Below are 20,200 nucleotides of genomic sequence, written 5' to 3'. Positions count from 1 at the left end.
GGAAAAGCTTGTGAACACTCTAGAGACCACATTTGTGACCCAATCTTTATTCAACTTAGAATGTTCGTCATGATGATCTCTAGGTCAAGTTCAAAACTGGGTCATGTAGGGTCAAAAACTAGGTCAGTTGGTCAGATCATAGGAAAAGCTTGTGAACACTCTAGAGACCACATTTTTGACCCAATCGTTATGAAACTTGGTCAGAATGTTTGTCTTGATGATCTCTAGGTCAAGTTTGAAACTGGGTCATGTTGGTTCAAAAACTAGGTCAGTAGGTCAAATCAAATATTGTACTCATTGAAATGAATACAGGTGTGCAAAGGATTTATTGTTCCATCGCTTGAGGTGGAATATTTTAATTCGGTAAGTCACACTTTACTGAGCTACTGATGTCGAAAGCTGTTGTAATTACAAGCTGGCCAATTAGAAATAACCTCTGATGTTTAAACTATTCTTTCCTAATTAAGGCGACTCTCTGACTGAACGTGTTCCATGGATTACATATTACTAAACCCAAAGATGATTGATTGCATGAAGAACATAACATATGTACATTCAGTCGACCAGATAGACATATATCAACAAATTTAAATGTAAACAACTAAATATTATCGTTACCTTCAAATGCATGGTTAATATGTGAAAACAAACCCCATTGCAACCCTCTAACTATGCGCAACAAATTCACGCATTGCATCGTAATGGAATGACCAGGTCAATGTCTATTGCCGTATTTACTCTACTGAAAGTGGTAACAGATTTAATTTGTTGTTGGATTTAACAATTTATGTTAAATAACTAGCGTAAATACTTACCTGACATTTTTTGACAGTATAAAACAGACATAATTTTGCAACCAAAATTTTACAAGATGATCATTTTATATTTATATAGATGTGCCCTAGAAGGAACGTTTGCTATGCTTTAACTTGTATGAGTTATAAATTGAGTGGCATTTGAGTCTTATTTTGTTTTCACCTCTATAGGTCAACAGCCAGCAACTGTAATACATGAGAGAGGAAGTCCTGGTACTAGACAGCATGTGGCCAACAAACCTAAAAAACCGAAGGGTCCTTATGCTATGTCTGAAAAAGAGATACATGATTTAAGTAGACAGATAGGTAACGTATATTTATTACCCTTTAAACAGTATTTAACATGATGATATCTGACATTTAAGTGACAGTTCGATAAACTGTCTCTTGTTGATACTGTATCTGTAAGTTGGAAAGTGTCCTAGGTTATAAAATGCAACACATGGACCAGTGTCAGAATGTAGCTTGGTCTATCAGAATCAGTCAATCAGAAGCTAGAGTTTAGAGAAGCTTGTGACTCTAAACACAGAATATACATCTGGCATTTACAGATTAGATTGAAGGAGTTGTATGGGTTGTCTGGGCCAGCATTCATCAAATCTAAAACTTGGATGGCAGAATTCAAATATTCAGTTAATCATATTAACTATGCTTATACAGTGTAACGTCCGAAAACCGAACGACCTCTGGACCAGCCTAAAAGTTCAGTTTTTGGAAGTTTCCGGAATTCAGAAGTTTGAAAGTTTGTAGACAAAGTGGACGTGGTGCACAAGAGTTATGTTTTCTTACACGTAGGATGAAGTAGATTTTTATCCTTTTTAATTTTACAATTTCATATAAATTGATTGATTAATTAATTAATTAGATAATTAATTAATTATTTACAAACATTAAGGATAATAAATACATAAATAACAAATATAAAAAGAAACAATAGAACTTTAATAAAAGCATTTACGCAAACATTTTCCACTTACTTTTACCATCTTTGGATTCTCGAGTTCGTCAACATTAAATTTTAATTAATGTTGATAATGCATAGTTCAATCGATGTAACTAAATCATTTAAAACATCTATCTTTCTTTCGTTCAAACATTAAGAAAGTTTTTAACACATAAGATATTTAATTCATCACGTTTTCATCAATTGAATACAAATGAAAATAATCGCTAATCACTTCCTTACTTTTGCATCAAATGATCATTGTGATTATATAGCTTGTCAAAATAAACGCGCAACGCAAAACGCGCAAAAGTACATGTTGACAGCGTTTCTGGATTATCAGGTGACACTTTTAATCCGGCAAATATTTTGCTGTTCGGTTTTCAGAAGTCAATTTTAGTGTTAAAATATAAACGGTGCTTCAAAAATCGTCCGGTTTTCAGAATTCGGAAGTTCTGGTTTTCAGAGGTTAAAAATATATAGAAATAAGAACAGAAAAAAACGGGACCTTGAGTTTCATGCGGTTTTCAAAGGTTTCCGATTTTCAGAAGGTCCGGTTTTCGGAAGTTACACTGTACTATAAAACTGCTAAAATTTTGTTGAAATGTCTGTAGCTTCAGAATGCAAATGCATTTTGTCACAATATGTTTGAATTGAACAAAAATCTAAGTTTCAGGCTTTAGATGTTGATGCATACTGGCCCACTTTAATCAAAATAATAAAAATTCTGAGTAAATATGATTTAGGTACATGACTGTATTGGTTGTCATTATTTTCAATAAAGTTCAGTTATTTATTTGTGTCAATAACTGTGTAATTAAATGGCTGAATTGAGTGTTTGTGCTTTCTTGCAACTTCATTTATAATACCTATTTTGAAAGGAAATGAGTGGGAACAGCTAAGAATACATCTAGACTTTACTGAAGCACAGGGATATGCATTGAAAAGGGCATATGATGATGATGATGATGTAAGTAGGACTTATTTGGAAAAATACATATGCTTAAGCTATTACTGGTATGCTGGGGTTGGGGCATATAATTGCCACCTCATCCGTCCATCCTAAAATCTTTGTCGGGATACTGTAAAAGCACATATTTATGCCCCCCCCCCATTGAAGAATGAGGGGTATATTGTTTTGCAGATGTCTGTTGGTCGGTTGGTATGTTGACCAATCGGTTTCCAGATGATAACTCAATAACGCTTGGGCCTAGGATCATGAAAGTTGATAGGGAGGTGTTTCAAGACCAGCAGATGACCCCTATTGATTTTGAGGTCAGTATGTCAAAGATCAAGGTCACAGTGACCTGGAACAGTTAAACAGTTTCTGGACGAGGACTTGAGAATGCTTAGGTCTTGGATCACAAAACTTATTAAGGAGGTTGATCATGACCAACAGATGACCCCTATTGATTTTGAGGCCAGTAGGTCAAAGATCAAGGTCCTAGTGACCCGGAACAGTTAAACCATTTCTAGATGATTACTTAAGAACGATTGGACCTAATATCATGAAACTTACAGGGAGGCTGATCATGACCAGTAGATGACCCGTATTGATTTTGAGATCAGTAGGTCAAAGGTCAAGGTCGCATTGATCCAGAACAGTTAAACTGTGTCCGGACGATAACTTGAGAAACCTTGGACCTAGGATCATGAAACTTAATAGGGAGGTTGATCGTGACCAACAAATGACCCCTCTTGATTTTGAGATCAGTAGGTCAAAGCTCAAGGTCACAATGACCTGAAACAGTTTAACGGTTTCCGGACGATATATTGAGAATACTTGGGACGAAACTTAACAAGGAGGTTGATCATGACCAGCAGATGACCCCTATTGATTTTGAGTTAAGTAGATCAAAGATCAAGGTCACAATGATCCGGAACTGTTAAACCATTTCTGGACGATTACTTGAGAACGATTGGACCTAGTGTCATGAAACTTAATAGGGAGATTGATCATGATCAACAGACGACACCTATTGACTTTGAGGTCAAAGGTCAGAGTCACATTTTTTTGCCAAATAACTAGAGAATGCTTTGGTCTAAGAACACATTTAATACGGAGGTCACTTATGACTGGTTAATGACCCATAATTATTGATTTGAGGTCAGTACGTCAAACGTCCAGTGCACAGTGACCAAATTATTTCTGTTCCATGTGCAGTTACTGAATGCATCAAGTGGGGCATTTCATGTTTTATGAGCTCTTGTTTATCCTATAGTTTTAGGGAAACACTAACCAATTTTTGTAAATATGGCCATTTTCATGTTGGTGGAGGTTTTTGTAATCATGAAATATTTGCTCGATTTGCATTATACTAATGGTTAATATTTACGAGAGGGTTAAAGTTTGCAAGGTGAGGGGCCTCGTGAATATAGCAAGAATTAAACCCTTCCAAAAATTTCTGCATTTATAGTAACTCAATAGTTTTTAAGGGCACTTCTTGCTCCTATTAAGCAAAATGTTTTTTAAAAAAAGGTTAAGTTCTGTAAATTTACTTAGATTCTCTTATCCAGGATGGATAATTATGGGAGCATATAGATATTGCCTTTAAAGGTTGCTGACTTTAAATGCTCGTCCTGCTGGCATGAGAAGACTTGTTTAAAGGTCAAGCAGGTTCTTGTCCCTATAACAACCAGATCATTATGTCTCCCACCAACAGTGGTGTGGGAGACATATTGATTTACTCCAGTCTGTGTGTCTGTCTGTCCGTGTGTCTGTCTGTCACAAAGCTTGTCCGCACTCTAAGTCGAACATTTCTTATCGGATTTCACCAAACTTGAACAAAATGTGTTTGACCATAAAACCTCGACCAAGTTTTATAACTAGCCAAAAATTCGCTTAGGCAGTTTTGAATTATGCCCTTGAATTACTGATTGGATCCATCCATCTAGACCATCCAGAGAAACTAGTCATTTTTCATTGGGCAGCACTGTCACAAAGATTGTCTGCACTCTAAGTCAAACATTTCTCATCGGATCTTCACCAAACTTGAACAAAATGTGTTTGACCATAAGACCTCGGCTAAGTTTGATAACTAGCTCTTTTGAATTATGGCCCTTGAATTACTGATTAGATCCATTCGTCTAGACTATTCAGAGAAACTAGTCATTTTTCATTGGGCAGTTGTGGGAGACATGCGCTTTTCTCAAAAGCATCTCTAGTTTGCCTTTATTTAATGAAGACATTTACATGTACATATTGTACATTTGTACAAGACTCAGTTCTGTAAGTTATTGTAAGGGAAAACAATGGAATCACTTGCCTCTCATGACTATGGGTGAGTTCAGAAGCATAATATGAATGAAGAATCATTTCATGTAAAGATGCAATTAAAGTGGCATGCTGATGGTTCTACCAAGGTGCCTATGTCTGAAAAAAATGCTCTTGAGTCCTTCCTTGAAGATTAACAGTCTCCATAGGACCTAACTTGTGTAGAAGTGACTGAAAACTAAACCTAAAAACAGAAACTTGTGTTGATTGGATATTAGGGGCTGGTGGTCTTTGTCAACACAATCATATGGATAGATTTATTCACTCATGTGGAATGTGAAATACGAACTCTGTTCATGTAAGCATTGACTCTGAAATAAGTTTGTGTAGGTTATGGACGGAAGGGTTAGCACTGATCTACTAGTTAAAGTTTTAAAGGGTACAGTTTATTATTGTTCAGGTTCAGCAGAGGATCCATCAGATGCTGAAGGCCTGGCACGATGTTGTGGATGACTGCGGCGAGAATCCGAAGATGCTTCTTGCAGCGGCTTTTGTCAATGCTTCTGCAAACTATGCAATGGCATACAAATTGGTTCCTAAGGAGAAGTTTAATGGTATAATATCTGCATTGGACACAGATTTACTTTTAATGATTTTAAAATTATTTCCTTAAGTCCTTAGGGAGTTTTCAATATCAGCATTTGCCATTTGACATTAGACAATTGTTTTGTGCTTAACATGCAGGATTTTCTTTTGAGACGCTATAATAAACATGAGGGCCGTGATGGCCCTATATCACTTACCTGAATAATGGTGACCTTGACCATAACCTTTACCCTCAGGGTCATCTACTGGTCAGGACAAACATCCCTACTAAGTTTTCCTTTTGGTAGCCATGGCAACCATAGTTCAGTGTGGAATTCAATACTTTGAAGAAGTTTGACAGGGGACCACCCAAGGATCATTCCTGTGAAGTTTGATGTAAATCTGCCCAGTGGTTTTGAAGATTTTTTTTAGAAATTGTTGACGGACAGACGACATACTACGCAGTGTGGACGATGGACATCAAGCAGTTAGGTGAGCTAGAAGTATTTGCTTGTGCAGAGTGTGACCCCATACATCTAAGCTCTTGGCCTTTAGGTTTCTGAGAAGATTTTTGAAATAAACAATATAGCCATATAGGGAAACTACTGGGGGGATTTTGACTAAACTTTGTCAGAATGATGTATTGGTACCCTAGTTGTGTCCGCCTGAAAATCAGACTGTTTCAACAATCTTTGAGTGAGTTATGGCCCTTTGTTTATTTTTATAATTTACATAGATTTATATAGGGAAAAATTTTGAAAATCTTCTTGTCCAAAACCACAGGGCCTAGGGCTTTGATATTTGGTATGAAGCATCATCTAGTGGTCCTCTACCAAGCTGATTCAAATTATATCCCTGGGGACAAATATGGCCCTGCCCCGGGGTCACATAGTTTATAAAGACTTATATAGGGAAAAACTTTGAAAACCCTCTTGTCCAAAATCACAGGGCCTAGGGCTTTGATATTTTGCATGTGACATCATCTAGTGGTCTTCTACTAAGATTGTTAAATTTATCCCCCTAGGGTCAAATATGGCCCCGCCCTGGGGGTCACATGGTTTATATAGACTTATATAGGGAAAAACTTTGAAAAACCTCTTGTCCAAAACCATAGGACCTAGGGCTTTGATACTTTGTATGTGACATTATCTAGTAGTCTTCTACTAAGGTTGTTTAAATTATCCCCCTAGGGTTATAAATGGCCCTGCCCTGGGGTCACATGGTTTACATAGACTTATATAGGAAAAAACTTTGAAAATCTTCTTGTCCAAACCACAAAGCCTAGGGCTTTGATATTTGTTATGTAGCATCATCTATCTCGTAGGTCTCTATCAAAGTTGTTCAAATTATCCCCCAGGGTCAAATATGGCCCCACCACGGGGGTCACATGGTTCATATAGACTTATATAGGGGAAAGCTTCTAAAATCTTCTTGTCAATAACTTACAACATTTTGGACCACATGTATAGTTTTGAGTGGCAAGATGAACAGTGACATGAGTTGACCTTGATTTTGACCTAGTGACCTACTTTCACATTTCTGTAGCTACAGCCTTCAAATTTGGACACTGTGCAGAGTTTTGTGCACCAGAAAAAACTTTGACCTTGACATTGACCTACTTTCAGATTTTTGAAGGTACAGGCTTCAAATTTGGACCACATGCATAGTTTTGTGTTCCGAAATGAAATGTGACCTTGATTGTGACCTAGTGACCTACTTTCACATTTCTCAAGCTACAGTCTTGAAATTTGGACCTCATGCGTAGTTTTGTGTACTGAAATAAAGTTTGACATTGACCTAGTGACCTACTCTCACATTTTTGAAGGTACAGGCTTCAAATTTTGACCACATGCATAGTTTTTTGTTCCGAAATGAAATTTGACCTTGATTTCAACCTAGTGACCTACTTTCACATTTCTCAAGCTACAGCCTTCAAATTTGGACCACATGCATAGTTTTGTGTTCCCAAATGAAATTTGGCCTTGATTTTGATCTAGTGACCTACTTTCACATTTCTCAAGCTACAGTCTTCAAATTTGGACTACATGCATAGTTTTGTGTACTGAAAAAAACTTTGACCTTGACATTGACCTAGTGACCTACTTTCACATTTCTCGAGCTACAGCCTTCAAATTTTGACCACATGCATAGTTTTGTGTACCGAAAAAAACTTTGACCTTGACATTGACCTAGTGACCTACTTTCACATTTTTGAAGGAATAGTCTTCAAATTTGGATCACATGCATAGCGTCCAAATTTGAAGCACATGCATAGTTTTGTATACCGAAATGAAATTTGACCTTGAAATTGGTCTTGTGACCTACTTTCACATTTCTCAAGCTACAGCTTTCAAATTTTGACCACATGCATGGACCACATGCACAGTGATGTGTACTGAAATGAAAATTGACCTTGAGCTAGTCTTGAAATTTGGAACAATCAAAAATGGCTCAATGGTGGGCACCAAGATCTCTCTGTGATCTCGTTTTCTTATGCATGTATAGCTTTTGGGTATATCAGCCTAACATGTTGCAATATCCGTTTTTGCTAGACAAATTAGATTATTTTGATAATTTTATTATATATCATCTGTCGTTGTCTACCTGTTTTACCCTGATGCAATGTATAGATGCAGTGTCATTTTTCCTAATTCATTATTTCAGAAAATGCACAAGCCAAACCAGATACAGTAGAACGCATTCAAAAAATATCATTCAGTAAAAGAGGTTATGATCAAGGAGATCGCTATAATTATCGTCCGGGTAGCGGTTCTTCAATGCCACATGGTGGACCTGAGTGTATTAATGTGTTTGGTGGGGAAATAAGAGTTGAAGGTACCATGGCGATACACAGTTCACAATCTAACCAGTCATACAGTATGTATTATTACATGGTTCCTTACATAAAGCACTGGTCCATAGTTTGTGCTATACAACTGATCTATATTCAGTACATGTTCAATAGGCTAATAAGTCAAAACTTTGAAAATAAAACTTGTTCTGCTTATTAACTTCAGGGTACTTTGACCTGTGCTCCTAAGACTTAATTGGCTTATTCTGTGTGAGAGGTTAGTGGGTAACCTGTCAGGATGTCAAATACAAAGGTTACAGTGGTCTTTAAAAAGCCATTTCTACTATTTATGAGAATGCAGTCACCTATGAACTTTAAAGGCTATAGTATGACCTCTGTTGATTGTAAGGCCAGTTGATTAAAGGCAAGTTTACAATGACTGTAATGGTAGTAAAGAACAGTTTCTGCTCAATTTCATGAGAAAATCTTGACATAGGGATCTAGTTTGATTACATAATATTGTACAGGTCAGCGTCGGACCTTGGTTAAAGTTTTGCATACAAGTACATACAGCTATCATTTAAAGGCATATAGCTTTGAAACATTTTTAGCTCACCTGTAACATAGTGACAAGGTGAGCTTTTGTGATCACCCTTCGTACGTCGTGTGTGTGTCCGTGCGTCAACAATTTCTTGTTGATAGTGGTTTCATTTATGATTTTATTTTAACCAAACTTGCACACAACTTGTATCACCATAAGATCTTGGTTCCTTTCTTGAACTGGCCAGATTCCATGATGGGTTCCAGAGTTATGGCCCCTGAAAGGGCCAGAATTAGTTATTTTGACCTTGTCTGCACAATAGCAGCTTCATTTATGATTTTATTTTAACCAAACTTGCACACAGCTAGTATCACCATAAGATCTTGGTTCCTTTCTTGAACTGGCGAGATTCCTTGATGGGTTCTAGAGTTATGGCCCCTGAAAGGGGCCAAAATTGGCTATTTTGACCTTGTCTGCACAATAGCAGCTTCATTTATGATTTGAATTTAATCAAACTTGCACAAAACTTGTGTCACCATAAGATCTCAGTTCCTTTCTTGAACCGGCTAGATCCCATAATGGGTTCCAGAGTTATGGCCCCTGAAAGGGCCAAATTTAGCTATTTTGACCTTGTCTGCACAATAGCTGCTTTATTTTTGATTTGATTTTAATCAAACTTGCACACAACTTGTATCACCACAAGGTCTTGGTTCCTTTCTTGAACTGGCCAAATTCCATCATGGGTTCCAGAGTTATGGCCCCTTAAAGGTACAGAATTGGCTATTTTGGCTTTTGCAGCCATATAGAGACTTCATATATGGTTTTATTTGATACAAACTTCCAAAATATCTTCAACAACAATAAATCTTAGATTCCATGACAAATCAGATCCAATCGTAGGTTCCAGAGTTATTTTATATCCGATTACCTCCCCTGATTGTAATCAAAATGGATTTATATCTGTAAGTACTTATAGGACTTATTTGAAATTTCATAATTGTCATTAGTTGGACTGAGACAATCAGGGTAGATAACTATGGACTGATTTTATGTCAAATTACCTCCCTTTATTTCAAATTAAAATGGGTATATCTCCGTAACTAATGAAGATACTGATCTGAAATTTCATTTATGTCAACAGATTTACTTGGCAGAGCCTTCTTTTGTTCACTTACAAATTTTTTTTTTTTAAGTACTTCCCTTTTACGTTACTATAAATAGCTTATTTTTAGTAACTTTTTTATTATTGGCCGTAGGGAAAAACCGAGACCACTTTTCTGTGGTACAACATGGATGGTACCTCCAATTTATAGGTGCATTTTGACATATCTGTACCTTGTAAGAATTGTTTTTTCCTTTTGGTTAAATTTCTTCCCATTGTTGTTCCTGTCCTTTGGACTTAAATATTTTTACTGAGGACCTTCTTGTCCTCAAGTGCAATGATAACAGGTGAGCGATATAGGGCCATCATGGCCCTCTTGTTTCTTTTTCTAGGTCATTTTCCAACCTCACTGGGTTAAGTTCCATAACTCTGACATCATCGCGTCATACCAAAGACGTAAAAATAGTTGAGATCTTCATGAAAATTGTTTAGAATGTTCACCTTGATGATATCTAGGTCAAGTTCAAAACTGGGTCACATGCCTTCAAAAACTAGGTCATTAGGTCAAATAATAGAAAAACCTGGTGACCTCTCTAGAGGCCATATTTTTCAATGGATCTTCATGAAAATTGTCATGAGCTTTTAAACTAGGTCACTATGTCAAGTAATAGAAAAAACGTATACAGTTCATACACAGTTCAAAACTTGGTCATGTGGGGACAGGTGAGCGATTCAGGACCATCATGGTTCTCTTGTTTGTTTCCTTACTCTCTATAATTTGGCAATAACAGCTTTAGCAAACATTTTGCAGAAAAGTGTACTTAGGATTATGGACTTAACAACTTTTTCCTTTATGTCATAAACTTAATTCTTACATGAATCGTTGTTGTTTGGCACAGTTTACAATTGCTCATTATTATATTTATAAATCATACATACAGATGAGCCAAGTTCGGCACAACAGTTTACTGATAAAGAACGTATGAAAGTTGACTTTGGAGTACCTGTCATAGTAAAAGGAAAAACGGAAGTTGACTCTGGACCTGTCATGGAAAAAGGAAAAATGGAAGTTGATGAAGAACATGGTAGTGAAGAAATGAGTAAAATGCCGTTAGAGGACAGGAAACATAATAAAGCATGCAGACCTTCAAAAGATGCTTGTATATATCATGGTCGATTGATCAAACTTGAGAAGAAAGATATCAGTATCTTGGAAAGTGTTTGTGTAAAAGTTATCGGGAAAGGTGGATTTGGAAGGGTTTATTCTTGTAAGTTTTAGAGTAATTTAACAAATAGCTGCTCGAGATTGTGTCTGATATCATTAGTCCTCCACCTCTGATTCATGTGGGGAAGTTGGCAGTTACTTGCGGAGAACAGAATTGTACTGGTACAGAATCCAGGAACACTGGTTAGGTTAACTGCCTGCCGTTACATGACTGAAATACTGTTGAAAAACGGCGTTAAACTCAAAACAAACAAACAAATAGCTGCTTTAAGTACAGAAGCGTTATTTGATTGATGTTTAATGCTATTTAATTTCTATTGATTACAGAAATTCTTATAATATTTTGTGCTTGGTGAAAAAATTATGGATAATTTATTGATCACTACCACACACTATCCAACACATCATTTTAAATAAGTATTCAAGATTGGAATTTATGTAGTAATTTTTATTTCAAATTAAGTCTCAGGGTGCTATTGTGATAAACATGAATTTGTCATCCTTCATTGTCCTTCAGCAACCACTCTAGAGGTCTCAATTTTGGTCCAGTCTTTTAGGTAATGAAACTTTTTGAGAATTTACCCTCTGTAAATTATCAGATGTGTTAATTACTGCTTCATCTAGATGAAAAATAGGTCACTAGGTCAAATAATGAAATAACATACTTAGCTCTCTAAAGGCCACATTTTCCATCAAATCTTCATAAAACTTTGCCAGAATGTAAAAAGAAGGTCAAGTTATAAACTTAGTTATTTGAGGCAAAAAAAAATATTTTCTTAGCTTCAGATTATTCCATTGATTCTATTCCAAAGTGTTTTGGAATGCATGTTGCTGTAAAGAAGATAAAGGTTACAGATATGGAAAGTGAAGACTATATCAGATCAGTGAGAAGGGTATTAATTCATTGTTTTATTAAGTTTTTCCAATTTTTATCTCACCTGAGCACAAACATGGTGAGCTATTTTGATCACGCTGTGTCCGTTGTCAATCGTGCGTCCTTCCCTCTGTCGTCAACTATTGTGTCTAAACATTATCTTCTCCAAAACCACTGGATGGATTTTGATGAAACATGGCCTAGATGTTCCTTGGATGATCGTTTTCAAGTTCATTTGAATGATTAAGCTGTATAAATTGACTTTATCAAAAAACTTTAACCAAAAAATTCTAAGTTAAAGAGGGGCATAAATCTGTCAAAATTCAAATCAGAATTAGTTATGAGGAATTTTTCTCTGGTGTAGACTGTGATGGTAAATAACTATTTCAATTCAAAAGCTTTGATAGTAACAGAGATATTTGATTGTATCAAAAAAATTGTAAGTTTAATAGGGGCATAAATCTGTCAAAATTCAAATCAGAGTTATGGGGATTATTTCTCCTGGTGTAGAGTGTGATAGTAAAAAACTATTTCAAGTTTCAAATCAAAAGCTTAGATAGTAACAGAGATATTTGACTTTATTAAAAACCAGTCAAAACAGTCTAAGTTTAAAAGGGGCATAAATCTGTCAAAATTCAAATCAGAGTTAAGGGGATTATTTCTCCTGGTGTAGACTGTTATAGTAAAAAACTATTTCAAGTTACAAGTCAAAAGCTTAGATAGTAACAGAGATATTTGAACTTATTAAAAACTTCAATCAAAACATTCTAAGTTTAAATGGGGCATAAATCTCTCAAAATTCAAATCAGAGTTATGGGGATTATTTCTCCTGGTGTAGACTGTGATAGTAATAACTATTTTAAGACAAGAAAAAAAAATGCCACTGTACATGTTATACCCTACCCCTAGGCATACTATAAGAACCATGGACGTACATTATAGTAACATTTCTCACCTAAACGGTCAGTTCGGTAAATGTGTACGCTGGATATTGAACAATCCATTGGATACGGGTCTTCAATATTTCTTATCAACGTTACAGATAAAACCTTTATAAACTTCCCTAGTTAAGTTCCAGTCTAGATTACAAAACTTTTCTGATTGGCTGATATGAAAGTGTATGTCAGTCGTCGTTTAACTACACGTGTAAGCTCAAATGTGTTTATGCAGCAGAAATGTGCAATGTGAATTAAATAAACAGTACAGATATATACCAATGTATGACTTCAAATTCAAAATCATTTCTTAGATAAATTTCATTCATCATTTCGAGTTTTATTGTATAAGTGTGAATATTTTGCATTCCGGATTTTTGTTTGTTTACATTTGGCCTAACATGTGCACACTGCTGTGACCTCTAGACTTGAGGTTCATAAGAGAAGTTTTTTTTTTTTTTTTTTTTTTTTTTTTTTTTTTTTTTTTTTTTGTAACCCCGTTTATTTCAAATTGTATACATATATAGATACATATAAACACATGATGCAAACGTACATATATAGATACATATAAACACATGATGCAAACGTACAATTACATGAGTTAATAATGTAAATATCAAGACATATTGTTCAACATGTAATCTTAGTGATCTATTATGTATACATATTTTTATAACTACTTCATATACTATCTTAAGTCGTATACTGCCATTGACAGTTGTTATCAGGCAATTTACAAATTGGGGTAATATTTTTCGAAAATATGATGAAGTGTGTATGAGAAAAAAAAATATAGACAGGAAAAAAAAAGAGCACATATTTAACAGAAATATGCGCAAGTTGTTTAAGAAAAAAAAAAAAAGAAAAGAGGAAGAAAAAAGTGAAAAATGGGGGAAACTGATTTAATAAAATGAAAAATCCCTTAATAACTCTTAGTAGACAGTTATGGTTAGCTCTATTAATAAAAGATCGGAATTAACAAGTTTTTATTTTTCAATATTTTGGTATTATTAAAGATGATCTTTTGGCAGGTTAGGAAATATTTTACTTTGCTTTATTTCTTAAATTCTGTTGTTAATTTTTGCTTAGTTATCTATCGTTTCAATAACTTGAGACCAATTCTTTTCGAATTCAGATATTTTATTATTTATGGCTGAAATGTATTTCAAACTTATAAGTTTATCTTTAAAATAAACTTTGAACATTGGTACAGAGAGGTACCTACAACAGTTTTCTTTAAACTTTGTTTTATAAACATAATACTTTAGAAGTAAAGCAAGATAATTTCCAGCTCGATTGGTACAGGTATCATACGAAAAAATGAAATTTTTTTCCTGTAAATTAATGTCAATATTAAATCTTTCTTTTGCCCAATTACTTAAGTCAATAAAAACTTATTAACATGTGCACATTCAAATGTTAAATGTTCTATTGTCTCTTGTTGTTGACGACAATATGAACATAAATTGCTGTCGACTTTATTTATTTTATACAAAAATGATTTAGTTACTAGAATGTTTTGATTTATCTTAAATTGAAAATTTTTTAGTTTGATTTCCTTGATTGTTTCTATATTTTTGCAAAATAATTTAAATTCTAATTCTGAGATATGTCCTAATGTTTGGTTCCATTTATTTGGTATGTATATTTCCTTAATTCTTGTAATGGTATTATAAAAAGAGCTACTGCCCTTTTTATCTTTAACAAGTAATCTTAAGTATGGGTTAATATCTACGTTGTATTTGCGGACAGCTGTTTTATTATTTCTTATCTTTTCTTTCCACTCGTTTGGTATATTATTCATAATTCTATGTAGGTCTAAAAATGTACCATTTACTGAATATATACGTTTTAACTCATCTATCGTATAAAAATTTCCATTTTCATTTAGAAGATCTATAACATTGATAATCTTATTCTTGTACCAATTGTTATTCATATATGTTTTGAATCTGAAGTTGTGATTATTCCAAAGAGGAGAATATAAAATGTGTTGCAGGTCTGTAATATCAATAGATTCACAAAGACAGTACCAACTTTTAAGAACGTCTTTCCAAAATGGATTTTGTATTCTCCCTGCCATTAACTTGGCATAACTTGCACCTAAAGTGAAAATGTTCTTGAAAGGAAAATTTATTAAATCTTTCCAAGTATCACAATTATTCAATGAAAGTCTTCTTAACCAGCTCAACTTCAAACTATGTATCAATGTGTTAATATTTATCATCTTTAAACCCCAGGAATCAACATCATTTGTTATAATTGATCTCTTTACTCTATCCGGTCCATTATTCCATAAAAATTTAAATGCTATATTATTTAATTGATTAATTAAGATTGACGGGGGATTTGGTAATGCTATAAACAAATGCACAAATTTCGAAATTACAAGCGATTTGATAACTGTTACTTTGCCAAATAAAGTTAAGTTTCTCTTTGACCACGAGCGTATCAAATCTTTGCATTTTTCTAAAACAAGTGGACCATTTAAATCCCAAATATCTTTGACATGTGAAGAAAAAGTTACACCTAATATTTTTAGAGGTGTTTGCGACCAGTCTAAATGTAAATCTGGACATAATTTTATCAATGACTGACTCAATGATCCTATCCAAAGTGCTCTTGTCTTTTCAATGTTTATTTTCAATCCCGAAATTTTATAAAACTTGTCTAGTGTACTCAAACAGTGACATAAAGATTGTTCAGTTCCATCTAGAAACAACTGCGTATCGTCTGCGTATTGACTCATTTTATATTCTTTGTTACTAATAGTTACACCTGAAATATTATTGTTCATTCTTATCATTAATCCAAGTATTTCTGCACACAAAATAAAAAGATAAGGAGATATTGGATCTCCTTGTCTGCAACCTCTTTCTAAACGAAAAAAATCTGACAAATGCCCATTTTGTAAAATACAAGTCTCACTTCCTTGCTGAAATAATTTTATCCATTTTCTAAAGGAAGGTCCAAAATTGAAATATTCTAATGTTTTATGAATAAAATCCATGAAATAGAATCAAAAGCTTGTTGAAAATCTATTGATAACAATAGTCCTGGAATATTTTGTTTTTCAGTTTCAAACAAAATGTCATAAATCAATCTTATATTTTCTCCAATGAATCTGCCTGCAATAAATCCCTTCTGATCGGTGTGAACTATTTTGTCTAAAAACATTTTAAGGCGGTTCGAAATGACTGTCGAAGCTAGTTTATAAATGACATTTAAAAGGGATATTGGTCTCCAATTTTTAAGGTATTGTCTATTTTTATTCGGTTTTGGTAAACAAGTAATAACACCCTGTTTTTGTGTCACTGACAATCTATCATTATTATACCAAAATTAATTGACCGCAAGATAAAATGTGCAATGTCTTTCCAAAAAAAGCTAAAAAACTCTACAGTATATCCATCTAGACCGGGGCTTTTATTTTTTTCATACCATTTATTGCAGCAGTGAGTTCGTCAAGTGTAATTTCTCCTTCTAGCTTCTGTGATTCCATATCAGAAAGTTTAAATATGTTTTCGCCAAAACTTTCAGTCAACGATACATCTGATGGTATAAAATTGTTTTTATATAATTTGCCATAGTACTCTTTCTGGTAAGATAAAATATCTTTAGTGTTAAAAAGTTCTTTTCCATTCTCATCTATGAGTTTGTTAATTGTTTTATTTATAAAGTTTCTACTTTCTAGACCTAAAAAATAGCTAGTTGGTTTTTCACCAAGATCTTCATATCTACATTTTGATCTTAACATAACACCTTCTAACTTATGTTTCCGTAAGTTTTCGAGATCTGTCTTCTTTTCTTGAAGTTGGACTAATATCATGTTATCTATAGTGTTATAATTGTTTTGTATATCATTTTCTATTGAAACAATTTCTTTTCTAAATCAATTTCCCTTTTCATACTTTCTTTCTTCTTATATGATGAGTATTTGATAGTTTCACCACGGACAATGACTAAAAATGTTTCCAAAAATAAATGATCGTCTATATCTAAATTAATATGCTGATGATTAAAGTTGTCATCTTCTACTGGTATATTTTCATTCTGGTTGACTACCGTATGTACCTCAATTAAATTTTTTAAGGTATTTTTAACTAAACTTATATAGTCTTCATCTTTCAGTAATGAGTTATTAAATTTCCAGTAGCCTTTTCCTTTTTCATTATTATTCAATTTTAATTTGAGTGTTATAGCTGAATGATCGGTTCTGTAACCAGGGATGATATTAGAATCAGTTACAAAGTTCATGGTATTTTCAGTTATTAGAAAAAAATCAAGTCTAGATTGCTTACGGGTTGGGTTTTTTCTCCGCCATGTGAATTTTTTCTTATTATCATGTAAAATACGCCATATGTCAATAAAATGTTCATTTTCAATTAAGTTCGTTACAATTTTTCTTGCTTTTGGGTTATTGATAGATACATAGTTTTCATAGTCTAAACTGGGATCAATGACTAAATTCCAGTCACCACAAAAAATAACATTATCATTTCCAATGTTATAAACTTTCTGGTAAATATTTTGATAAAATGATGGATTATCTTCATTCGGGCCATATAGGTTAACTAATGTAAATCTTATTTGAAATATATATAAATCTAGAATAAGAAAGTTTCCGTTTTCATCTTTTATAACATTTTCAACTTTTTGTTCAAAATTATTTGGTAGAAGGGTCATAACTCCTCGACTATTGCTTGTAAATGGGCAAATATATATTTCGTTTCCCCATTCAGACTTTACAAACGCACAAAGTTGTTTTGTTATGTGAATATCTTGCAAACATATTATATTATATTTTTTACTTCTAACATAATGAAATAAGTCTCTTCTCTTTTGACAATTTCCTAAACCCTGACAGTTTTGTGAAAAGATTACTACATTATCACCTATCTGGATATTTCAAGACACGTAACATAAAGCTACCATAATGTAAGTAATATAAAAAATAACGGTAAGAAAAAAATAGGGACTTTCGTGAAAGTTATATGAAAATAAACAAAGAAGAACGTAGAATGAGAACAGTTTGTTTTGACAGTGCATTATATAGCACATCGTATAGTTACAAAACTAAAAGTCGGGACACAGGTGTTTTTTTTATATACTTTGTCTCCCTTGAACAAATGTTAAAGATATAGTTTAATAGTTTAAGTAATACTGTGAACTTCTATACCATTACTATACATTGTCAGTAAAGTGCGAATAAAGACAAATATTAATAATATATACAAACAAATAAATTGAGTAACTGTAACAAAAGAAAATATACATGTACATCCGCATAGGTGGACAGAGGCATAACATGTCACGCCTATCTATTATTATCCATTACAATTGAAACGGAAAGATGCATAGCGGATTAGCTAGGTAAAGCATTCATAAACAAATTAGATAATAGTATCAAGGTTTTCATTGGTCAGTTGTTATTTCATTAGGTCAATTGTTGTTACAATAATATTTGTGAATGACAGAATTACTGGGTAATTGAATCTAAACTAAAAGTAGAAAAGTGTGTCAGTGTTACAGTATATACTGACTGAATACATTCTTGAAAAGGGTAAACTTACTTATGCAATATAAGTTATAAAACTGGATTTACTTAAACGACTGGAACAATGAAATGTGAGTTATTTTTCTTATTAAAATTTGAGTAAATCTACGGGGGAACAAACTAACAAAATTTCCGATTTTGCATATGTCAGAAATGAATTTCGAAATATGGTGAATCCACTTTTCTGATTGAATATTTAAAAAACCGATATTAAAGCAACAAGTCAGATCATTATTTTGTCTAAGAATTCCGCCAAAAATGTCTGACAAATTTGGTTGGTATAACATTATAATTAGTATATCGAATGTTGAATCTGATACATGAAAGTTATTGTTTGTATTTCAGAAAAAAAATGTATTTGAGCAGTATGATTTTGCCTTTGTAATAAAATAGTTTCTACAAATATGTCTTGAAAGTACATGACAAATATAATTTAGCAAATAACATGTACACTGAATTTTGCACTTATAAACGTTTTACAAACAAAAATCTGTCATTTCAGAAAGTACGATGTACTCTACTATTTATTACTATCGTATGATTTTAAAAACAAGTATGTTTAAATACAGGATTAGCATTCTCTTGAATAAAATACACATATAAATATAATGTGGCATATAACCTCCTGTCTTGATTAATGTTTTACTTGTAAGTAAGTAACGTAAGAAAATTGAAATGCGGCATATAAGTATGTAGGGTACATTCTACATTTGTTTTACTACATAAGAGAAGTTCATGCAAGTTTTTCTGTAATGTTGACGAAAGCATAAAATATGTGGACTATCTCTGCAATATGAAACATTAAGACAAATTGTGATGGGTACACTATGTTAGATAAATTACAGTGTGTTCAATATGCTTGGTACCCATTCACCCAACTGCTCATTTTAGGTGAAAAATGTACACTGGAAATGTATTAGTGCACATATCTGTTCACATCCATGGTTCTTTTAGAATACCTAAGGGTAGGGTATAACATGTACAGTGGCATTTTCTTTCTGGTCTGGTGCCAGTGGTTCATAGTAAGTAACATGCTTTTAAATACACAATATTCACTAGTGAATGTTAACATATGTAGCTAAACTTAAGAGCTTAAGAAGCAATAACACTGATTATCCACTTCTTATGCCTCCTTTCAAAGAAGATGGGGTATATTGTTTTGCAGATGATGGCCGGTCGGTCGGTCTGTCTGTAGACCAATCCGTTTTCGGATGATAACTCAAGAATGCTTGGGACTAGGATAATGGAAGTTGATGGGGAGGTTGGTTAATACCAGGAGATGACCCCTATTGAATTGAGGTTATTAGGCCAAAGGTCAAAGTCACAGTGACCCAGAAAAGTTAAACAGTTTCCGGATGTTATCTCGAGAGTGGCTTTGGCCTTGGATCACGAAAGTTGATTTAGAGGTTGGCCATGACCAGCAGATGACCCCTTTTGATTTTGAGGTTAGTAGGACAAAGTTCAAGGTCACAGTGACCAGAAACAGTTAAACTGTTTCTGGACGATAACTCAAGAACACTCAGGCCTAGCATCACAAAAGTTAATAGGGATGTTGATCATGACCAACATATGACCCCTATTGATTTTGAGGTCAGTAGGTCAGTGGTCAAGGTCA

The 20,200-nt window shown here is 33.7% G+C and overlaps 1 protein-coding gene across 2 annotated transcripts in view; it reads left to right on the top strand.

Annotated features, from left to right (window-relative positions):
- Positions 1-20,200, top strand: part of LOC128547373 (uncharacterized) — a 147,802-nt gene that overhangs the window by 29,478 nt on the left and 98,124 nt on the right. For both annotated transcript variants that reach the window (XM_053519969.1, XM_053519970.1), the window contains exons 4-9: positions 987-1,121; positions 2,640-2,728; positions 5,433-5,586; positions 8,222-8,434; positions 10,933-11,259; positions 11,997-12,109. In XM_053519969.1, the coding sequence (XP_053375944.1) occupies positions 987-1,121; positions 2,640-2,728; positions 5,433-5,586; positions 8,222-8,434; positions 10,933-11,259; positions 11,997-12,109 (1,031 nt within the window). The remainder of the gene's footprint in view (positions 1-986; positions 1,122-2,639; positions 2,729-5,432; positions 5,587-8,221; positions 8,435-10,932; positions 11,260-11,996; positions 12,110-20,200) is intronic.

The sequence above is a fragment of the Mercenaria mercenaria genome, chromosome 12, assembly GCF_021730395.1.
Source record: "Mercenaria mercenaria strain notata chromosome 12, MADL_Memer_1, whole genome shotgun sequence".
NCBI lineage: Eukaryota > Metazoa > Mollusca > Bivalvia > Venerida > Veneridae > Mercenaria > Mercenaria mercenaria.
This window is presented reverse-complemented; position numbering and strand designations above follow the sequence as displayed.